General features: G+C 35.6%; 1 protein-coding gene across 1 annotated transcript in view; it reads right to left on the bottom strand.

Moving 5' to 3' along the window:
• The window catches only part of LAMA4 (laminin, alpha 4), a 147133-nt gene that overhangs the window by 18933 nt on the left and 117861 nt on the right, over window positions 1-10339 (bottom strand). The window contains exons 23-28 of the mRNA XM_008583885.1: window positions 10248-10327; window positions 8276-8414; window positions 7668-7805; window positions 5127-5260; window positions 4055-4219; window positions 3051-3204 (exon numbers count right to left, since the gene is read on the bottom strand). Coding sequence (XP_008582107.1) covers window positions 3051-3204; window positions 4055-4219; window positions 5127-5260; window positions 7668-7805; window positions 8276-8414; window positions 10248-10327 — 810 coding nt within the window. The remainder of the gene's footprint in view (window positions 1-3050; window positions 3205-4054; window positions 4220-5126; window positions 5261-7667; window positions 7806-8275; window positions 8415-10247; window positions 10328-10339) is intronic.

Here is a 10339-nt window from a genome sequence, read left to right as displayed (position 1 = left end):
GAGGCTATAAACAATTAAATGAATTATAATGCATGAAATGAAATATTAGAGAGTGATTGTGGAAACAAATTATTATAATCTCAATTATTTTGAGGCAGCCTTGATAAAAATTTGAACCAGAGGTCACAAGTTTTTCTTGGCAGAGGCTATAAACAATTAAATGAATTATAATGCATGAAATGAAATATTAGAGAGTGATTGTGAAAACAAATTATTATAATCTCAATTATTTTGAGGCAGCCTTGATAAAAATTTGAACCAGAGGTCACAAGTTTTTCTTGGCAGCTATTTAAAAAGCTATTAAAACAAGGGTAAATAAGGGAAAAGATAAGCAAATGTTGACATTCTAATTACCAAAAAATATAAGTGAAATCTACAGTGATTGTATATCTTGTTCTTACAGAGTTAAGTTTCTGTCTAAGACTATTAATGACAAAGGTTAAGAGGTTTCCTATAATATGGAAAAACTTGTGTTAATATCAAAAAGTTTGTGTTAATATGGCTATTGATTGTAACCTTGAGATTATGAACATTTGTTAGGAAACCACATTTGATATTTAGAAAACTGTTCATTTAAAGGAGTAAACTGTGTTTGCTTTAGAAGATTGATCTTTCTCATCAGCCTATGATGTTAACTTGCTCCTCCAGCCTACTTACTCACAAGTGCTCAAGGGTCAGCTAAAAAATTCTCAGGATAAACCTTTCAGCACTCATGTATGAGGGTGACAGTAACATTTCATCAGAATTTTATATCCTCAAAAATCCTTCATAGTATGCTCTAGCAAAATTCTTCATAAAAATCAATATTATCTCTCTGCCTGAGTCATCTAGTCTTCCACATCAAATTCAGGATGGGATCTTGAAAAATGACTAAGTTTTGATCATATGAGGGGTCTTCAAAAAGTTCATGGAAGGATTTATATTATCCTTTCATTCAATTTTTCACACACTTTTTGAAGTACTGTGGTACCTGAACAAAATTATTTTAACATTAATAAAGAAATCATGTGAACAAAGGAGAAGTGTCATGGGGATCCTAAAAAGTAGTCCACATATGCTCAAACATATGGGGAAGTGTTCAAGATACAGTGGTCAGTGAAAACCATCAGAAGGAAGAAGCTCATGAAGATGCTTCTCTCTTGCTGATGGTCCAGAAGTCAGCTCTGAAAAGCAATCAGTTTTTCCTCTGAAAAGATGCTCAACCTCACTAGCATTTAGGGAAATGCAAATTAAAACTTCAATAAGATGCCACATCTGTCCATTAGATTGGCAAAATTCTAGAAATTTGATTATACCCAGTGTTGGCAATTGTGTGTGACAGAAGATTCTTTCAAATGCTGTTTGCAGGAGTGGAAATTGGTATTACCTCAATATTGAAAATGCACATTCCCTTAATTTAAACAATTTCACTTATAGGAATTGATCCTCCAGAAACATTCACAAAGCTTTATAGAGATATAACAACTAATATTCACTTAATGTTTACTATATGCCTTGCACTGTGCTAAGTGCTTTTTATGCATAAACATTTAATCTTCGTCACAACCCTTTAATGCCCATAGCTAAATATCATACACATTATTCTAGGTGCTTAGGATACATCAGTGAATAAAACAGATGAGCTTGCATTTTAAGTGAGGAGACAGATGATAAATGTAAACATCGTAAATAAAGCATAATAATAATTTAAAATGTGATAAGTCCTATGAAAAAACAGATAGATGAAAAGCAAAGGAGATCAATTGCACTGGTGCGAGGCAGGAGGCAGGCTGCATTATCACATAGGGGCACAAGGTAGGTCTCATTGAGCAAATAAGAGTTAGGCAGTCCTGGAAGGAGGGGAATTTGTCTATGCAGATATTTGGGGAAAGAGTGGTCCAGGAAGAAGAAAAGCTGTAGTAGAGACCCCAAGGTAGGAGTGCATGTGGCTTATTCTAGGTATAGCCAGGAAGCTGATGTGGAGAGAAGAGTGAATTAGGTAAGTGAGAGGGAACCCAGAGAGGGAAAGGGGCCTGGATCATACAGGGCCTCTTATGACATTGTCGGGACTTGGGCTTTTAATATGAGAGCAGTGGGGGGCTGGTTTAAGCAGAATGGTGACATGACATGATTAATATTTATAGGGATTTGGCTGTTGTGTTGAGAATAGACTGTCAGGGAACAGGGTAGAAGCAGGGAAACCTTTTGGGAAGCTATTGCAATAATTTAGATGAGAGATGATGTTGGCTTGGGCCAGGATGGGAGCATGGGCAGTTGAGTGCCCTGTTAAAATTGGACCATGAAAGAGGTGGGGAGGGTTAGACTGAAAGAATGGGAAGATATTAAGGGTTTCATTTGTAATGAAAGCAAGTAACATGCATGCTGGAAGTAAACGAATGAGAAAGAACAGTAGTCAGAGAATGGATTTTTAGAACTCAAGGTTTTGGTGATGGAGCAGTTCTAACTGATGTCACAGGTCAGCTGTGCATGTGAGTGGCTGTAGGGGAGAACCAGAATGAGATCAGAAACTTTAATAATTTCCATAATTGTAACAATAGCCTGGGATTGTTGCATGAAAGTAAATTATACTAGAGAATTATAGTACTAAATAATATATATCATATATACAAATTGTTAATCATAGAGCAATTTTAACCACTGTAATAAAAAGTAGTTGGAGGTCCGGCCCCGTGGTGCACTCGGGAGAGCAGTGGCGCTTCCGCTGCGAGCTCGGATCCTATATACGGATGGCCGGTGCGCTCACTGGCTGAGCGCGGTGCGGGCGACACCAAGCCAAGGGTTGCAATCCCCTTACCGGTCACAAAGAAAGACAAAAAAAAAAAAAAAGAAAAGTAGTTGGAAGTAAGAATAAAAGCTGATTCAAACTGTTTCTTTGAAACAAGAATGGATGCAACAAAGCTGGTGAACTGGAATATCTGACACTGCAAGTATCCCATCTCTCACATGTACATAGTTGCAAACTAGAGTAAATTCTATAAAGCAACAGTGTCTACAGTTATGTGCATGGAATCTGAGGCCAATCAGGAAGCTGGCAGAGCATTATCTTTTACCTTTTTATTCTGACTTGTTTTGGGCTTTGAGGAATTTTTTCCTTTTTTGTGAAGGAGAAACAATGGTGAAGACTCAATGGGACACTCATAAAGAGAAGTGTGGACCTTTTCAGAATACTGCTGGAAATCTTCGACCTCCACATCTCTATCCAACCTGTTTGTAACAGAGGGAAAAAAAATAACAACTTTAAAGATATTATTCAGAATTCACAATGAAAACTATGTAAGTCAAAGAACTTTGGCAATTATATTTGTGGGCACGTGTGTGTGTGTGTGTGTGTGTATGTGTGTGTGTGTGTGTGTGTGTGTGGTGAGTCTTTCCCTGTTAAACACTATCTTAATCAGAACACTTTAAATTATCATTCAACCAATTAATCAATAACTACGTGCCTGGCACCACATTCTGACTGATGAACATCTTTTCCCTCAGCACACCCTGGACAATTGCGACCGCCTCTGTGTTTCTTAATCTGTATTAAATACCTCCCTTGCTTGTACTTGTACTCAAGGAGCCCTTTTTTGTTTTTGTTAAGGACCTAGATTAATGGCTTTGTTTAAAGTTATGCATTAAACTAACAAGACTTTCTTAAACTTCTAACAAGGATTTGAGTATGTTACTTTGTACTGTTAATACTAAGTACAAAACTAATTACGTCTAATATTTATAGATTGTTATACGCCGGGCACTGTGCAAGGTGCTTTATGCTCATTATCTCATTTATTCTTCATAACAATCTTACCAGGCAGGCACTATTATTATCTGCATTTTTCAAGTGAAGAAATAAAGGCTTACTCAGCCAAGGTCATAAAGAAATTAAAGGGTAAAAACCCTAACACAAACCCAAGTATGTCAGTTGTTCAAGCCCATGCAAACTTTTAATTGCTATCCCCTAATGGCTCTGATAAATTTCATAGTTCTCAGTTTTAATTATGCAAATATTTTCATTACTCTCTTGATCTTCTATATCAATCATAAAAATTTATGAATAATAAGAATTTTGTACCTGGTAAAGTAGGCATTACTTATACAGCCAGTGAAATTAGCATACTGGGGACTGATGGGTGAGCCACCGAAGTAAAACTTCTTTTCCCCTGCTGGTGTCTGTTCCGCTTTTGCTTTGGTAGGATTCTTACTCCCAAGTTTGCTTTTGTCTACTATCAGTTCATATCTGCGAAGGAAAAAGCTGCTTTATACACCACACAGCTTACATCTTACCTTGAGTTCTACTCTAGGTTGGATAAGCAGGTATTCTCATGGGTTTAAAATGGAGCATCTTTTAATGAAAAGATGACGAGTTGCCAAACTCTATGAGGCCTAGGATAAAATGGTTGAATATTTCCGTATGCAAAAAAGACCCTTCAAACCAATATTGGAGTTTAAAACCATAAAGCAGAAGTTTAGATGACTAGTCATCAGCATTACTTTTTTGTGGAGAAAACAGAACATACCGCATGGTGATTGTTTAATCATGTTTGTGGGAGACCATTTCCACTGTAAAGCACACTGGATGGTTTTGATCTTGATTGGAAAGAGTCTAGAAAAAGCCTACTAATGTTTTCTTTGGATGGGAGGACTCCACAGAAGTGGACATAGAATAGCAGCAGAGTCTGCAACAGAGGTTCATTTATAATTCCAGGGAGCTTTTTTATTATGAAAAAGAAATTCAGAGTTATATATTTTAAAGATGACATTGGAGCTTTTAAAATGTGGCCATAAATGTAGCGTTCTTAACTGTTTGATTCAAAATCAAAACGAGACCAATATTTGCTAAGCTCCTTCTATATGCAAAAAATTCAGCAAGTAGTTTAAGTAGGTACTTCCTGGATAACCTCTGTTTTACTGGAAATAAAACTTTATATTTCTGTTAAGTCATTATATAATGATTTATTTGGCATGTATTGAAAATTAATAGCAAGTTTTTTTTTTTTTTTAAAGAAGGTAAGCTATTCCTTCCACCATTTTTTTTAACACTAGAAAAGCAATAGGATAGCCTATTGCTCATGTTGATGTTTGACAGAATCATGTCCTACAGGTGAAAACTAAGGGTGGGAAGAATATAAAGTGAGGAGCTGTACCTCGTGGGTGAGACAGAGGTAATGACGAAGTGGGACAGCCCATCGTTGTACTGCTTATCTGCTGACTGAACCTTGATGCCCTTTACATCCAAGATGACAGTACCATTATCCAGTGAAATGGAAAACACGTCTGACTGAAATGCAAGCACAGGTTTTTAAGTAGGGAGTCAGGGATCCAAAGGATGGACATATTCTCAACATTTACTTAATGGTATTGCTTAAAGGAATACAGTGTGCAGGAAATTTGCTTATAAAACAATTTCTATGAACAACAACCAAAAATATCCTATTGCTTGTATTAGCATTGTTTATAGAATTAGACATATTTCAATGAAAAAAGAATCTTCTATATCTTGAACTGAAAATTCATGCTGACAGTTGTTGTCCCAGCCTCAGTTACTTTCCTAACTCAGGCATTTCTACTCCATAATCAGGCTTGCTTTTAATCCCTTTTGAAAAGACAGTACAGTATTTGGATCTTCTTGGGGATGGAGCTAGATGACTAGGCAAGGGTTAATTTGCTGGTTTGGCTTTTTAAATGCTTCATTTTTTCATCTATGAGGCAGAAGAGAAATTAAAAATAGAAGGTAACATTTCTTTTTCTGAATTTGCTAATTGCTTGTCTTAAAATATTGGCAAATGATACTCTTGCTTCTCTTTCCTTATATGGGCATCAACTTCTAAGGTTAGCCCTCAAAATAGGCTACTTCTTGTGGACAGAAAGTGTTATTTAACTAGCCAGGGTAATCTGAGGCAGGTTTGAGGGTAGACGTCCTACAGAATGCTTTGGGTAAATTCTCAGAGATGCTACTGCTTTAAATTGGACATAAATGTGACAGATGCAGGTAATATGTATGAAAAGTGAAAGCTGCTTTCAGAAATTGTATTATGACCTGGCCCATCATGTATATACTGATGATGACCTTTTCAGAGATACATCAGTTGGATCTGAGGGTCACCAATCCACTACAGATCTTATTTTATTCCTGAAATAACCTATCTTTATAAGTTAAGCTCAAGTGTTCTATAGCAAATCCAAGAAGAGAGAAGTATGTATGTTCTCATGTAGGAATACAAAGGAAACCAATTACATTGAAATACAGTTTACAAAATATTAAAATAAATCTGTGATATAGTAATACATGTACTTTATTAAGGCATTAATAAAATCTAGTAGCAGATCTAATAACTATCGTAATTTAGAAGTAGCAAAGAGAAAAAATGATTATTTTGAGATATCTGTGACAATTATATGAAATGAAAAATATCTAGATTTCTATTAATGACAAAGTCACAGGTACTGCAAATACTACTGTAGCTTGTTGCCTATATTCTTAATTAAAGAAAATAATACATTTCAGTTAGAGAAAATAAAGATGTAATTTTTTCCCCAAGTCCACAGACCCCCTGAATTCTATCTATGAACCCCTGAGGGGTGGTGGGTCTATAAATCGAAGGTTAAGAACTCCTAATGTACAATATATATATAATAATTTATAATGTGCCTGAAATGAGGCATTCTGTGTATATACGAGTTAAAATTAATCTGAATTGAAAATCACTTTTAATGTGTGTAAAAATTATTTTTTAACAGACAACACAATTATCACAAAGAAATTTCTTAAGGGAAAAACAAATACTTACCCCTGAAGTATAATAGAATAGTAATCCATTTGGCTGTAAAGTTCGGAAATTAAAACCTCCTTCAAAGCCATCAAAGAAAGAAATTTTCTGGATTGAAGCAATAAAACCTTGCCCATTGAAATATGCTCTGCGAGATATCTGTGTGTCCAAAAAAAAAAGAATACAGTGTTTTTGATAATTAACAGATGCTTAAAATGTCAATTTTTCACATATGAAGGGCCTTGCCTGTTAATTTCTATATGAATAGTTTACATTTCGAATTCTGGTTTGTGCTGGAATTCAGGCATGCTAGCCTTCCTTCTGNTCTCATGTAGGAATACAAAGGAAACCAATTACATTGAAATACAGTTTACAAAATATTAAAACAATAAATCTGTGATATAGTAATACATGTACTTTATTAAGGCATTAATAAAATCTAGTAGCAGATCTAATAACTATCGTAATTTAGAAGTAGCAAAGAGAAAAAATGATTATTTTGAGATATCTGTGACAATTATATGAAATGAAAAATATCTAGATTTCTATTAATGACAAAGTCACAGGTACTGCAAATACTACTGTAGCTTGTTGCCTATATTCTTAATTAAAGAAAATAATACATTTCAGTTAGAGAAAATAAAGATGTAATTTTTTCCCCAAGTCCACAGACCCCCTGAATTCTATCTATGAACCCCTGAGGGGTGGTGGGTCTATAAATCGAAGGTTAAGAACTCCTGATGTACAATATATATAATAATTTATAATGTGCCTGAAATGAGGCATTCTGTGTATATACACGAGTCAAAATTAATCTGAATTGAAAATCACTTTTAATGTGTGTAAAAATTATTTTTTAACAGACAACACAATTATCACAAATAAAAGAAATTTCTTAAGGGAAAAACAAATACTTACCCCTGAAGTATAATAGAATAGTAATCCATTTGGCTGTAAAGTTCGGAAATTAAAACCTCCTTCAAAGCCATCAAAGAAAGAAATTTTCTGGATTGAAGCAATAAAGCCCTGCCCATTGAAATATGCTCTGCGAGATATCTGTGTGTCCAAAAAAAAAAAAAGAGAATACAGTGTTTTTGATAATTAACAGATGCTTAAAATGTCAATTTTTCACATATGAAGGGCCTTGCCTGTTAATTTCTATACGAATAGTTTACATTTCGAATTCTGGTTTGTGCTGGAATTCAGGCATGCTAGCCTTCCTTCTGTGTTCCTCTAATGGACAGGGTTTCAGCTTCTCTGTGTTCTATACCCTGAGGGAGGAATGATGCTCACACAGTTTCTCTGGGCTTTGGATGCACCACCCATTGGAAACTGAAGAAAACGACTAAGTCACAGAGGAGCCCCACAAGCCATTCTAGCTTAATGACTCTTCTTACTCCTGGTGGCAGAAGGGAACCCAAGATGTTCCTTGGATTACAGATAAGCTGAAAAGAGCTTTTCCAGCTTTTGAAAGTGAAAAGTCTTGTGTCTGTTTATTAGAAAGCTTTTGACTGAGTATTACTTACAAGATAGTCTTCTGGGCATCCATAACCCACTCCCAGGGTTTCTGTTTGCTCCAGTAAATTGAAATCTTTCTTTTGAAACTGGAAACCCTTCATGCATCCTCTGAAGTTGGTATCTAGGGGGAGGTGTGCTCGTAGGGTCCTGGAAAAGACAATCAGTCTTCAGTGACACAGCCATAATGATAACGAGGATGATACCCTGCATAAGTAGGGTATGGAATTTGAGTTTATTAGTAGTCATTTGTAATAGATTTATAATCATCCATATTCTCATGCTTTCTTTGATAAGTACAGGAATGTCTAATCTTTGCCTATAGAATAGTTTTGTTCTGAGTCAAGCCAAATTGTTTACTTCTTTATAGTTTTCAAAATCTTTTAGCTTATATTATCTTGTCTTATCTTGATAACAACTCACTGAGAAAGATGGAGATGCTATTGTTTCTCTTTTATAAATAATTATTAGGTTGAATCGTAGAAAACTGGTCAAAAATAGTCAACTGTTGATAATTTCGCAGGGTTTAACCTGTAAAATGAAACTAAGAAGTAAATTACTCTCTTACGTCACAAGTGGTAAGAAAGGATTTGAACCCAGGTCTTCAGACTCCCACTAATTCACTTAGGTAATGAACCCATCTTCCCGGCCTTATTTGCAACACATTATAATCAACTAAAGCTAGAGGAATGTCTTCGTGTATGTTGGGCTTTTGCATCAATAGGAAAGTAAGAAATCCATTATCCTTAAGAGTATTTTGTTTAATACTATAATCCTAGTACCTATTGTGCCTCATGTATAGGAGGTGCCCTAGAACATATTATTGGATATTGAGTAAATATAAAATTAATTTTGATCAAATTACACTGGCTTCAATGTATTTTAGATGAACAATGTCCAAACTAAAGGGTAACAGCCCCACAGTATTCCGCTCTGACCAGATCACACCTGCAAGACTGTGCTAATTGACAGATTGGAGTGCACATAATGGCAACCATACTAGTTAAAGGTCCCATGTGCATGGAACTGAAGAGACTCTTTCATTTGTAAAGAAAGCTTGGGTGCCTTCTTAAATATGAAACATTGCAGCACGGAAGGGGAATGGCACTGGTTTTGACCCAAGATAAGGAAGAGCTTTGTATCATTAAAAATTGATTTTTTTTCTTTCTGAGGTAATCATATATATATATATGATTATATATCATATATAGTGATATATATGTTTATATATCACTAAATTTATTCAAAGAAAGGTGCAAGGGCTAATGGAGAGGGGGATTCTTATTGAATAAGGGGTAGGACTCTATCAGCAGTTCTCAGTACAGTAGAATCACCTGACTTGGGAAGGGTTTTCTTTTTCTTTTTAAAAAATATGTTGGGGCCCTTCCCCAGGCCAGTTAGAATTTCTGGAGAGTAGTCACAGACAATGGCATTTGTAAAATCTCTTCAGTTTATTCCAATGAGAACCATGGTTGAGAACCACTGGACTGGATAATCCTAAAGTTGCCTCTCAGCTATAAGGGTCGCTAATGCTATAAATTTATTGCAATAAAAGCTGAACTTTTGAATATAGTAGAATAGTGTTTCATTATACATAATCCACAACCCCTTTAATAATCTTAAAAATTTTTGTACTCTCAAGTTAAGGCCAAAACAAAAGTAAAGGGACACAGTGCTGCTTTGTTTTCACGTAATACACATGCTCCTCAGTTCCTCTTGCTGATGAAAAATATTGCATTAGACTATGCTCTAAGAGTAATACAATACTTGGAGAAACCTGTAGATCACACGTACAGGTGCTAATTTCAGGAGATCATAAGGACTGGCTACAGAGGGCTGGCTGGTGCATGAATGTGTGTGCTCGTGCACGTACATAAAAGTAGCAAGTGGGTAGAGCTTAAACCTGTTCCTAGATCTCTCCCGGATGTTGAATACTCAGCCCAGTACATTAGGAACAAACAGCTATTTAACGAAAATCCTCACCTGGATTGTAATACTTCTGGGGGAGCTCCTCCAATGTATATATCTGTAAAAGGTATTTTCATCTTTTCATTATCCATGCTCTTGACATGTCG

Source organism: Galeopterus variegatus, unplaced genomic scaffold, assembly GCF_000696425.1.
Source record: "Galeopterus variegatus unplaced genomic scaffold, G_variegatus-3.0.2 Scaffold3070, whole genome shotgun sequence".
NCBI lineage: Eukaryota > Metazoa > Chordata > Mammalia > Dermoptera > Cynocephalidae > Galeopterus > Galeopterus variegatus.
Note: the sequence above shows the minus strand (reverse complement) of the source record. Positions and strands in the feature narration are given on the sequence as shown.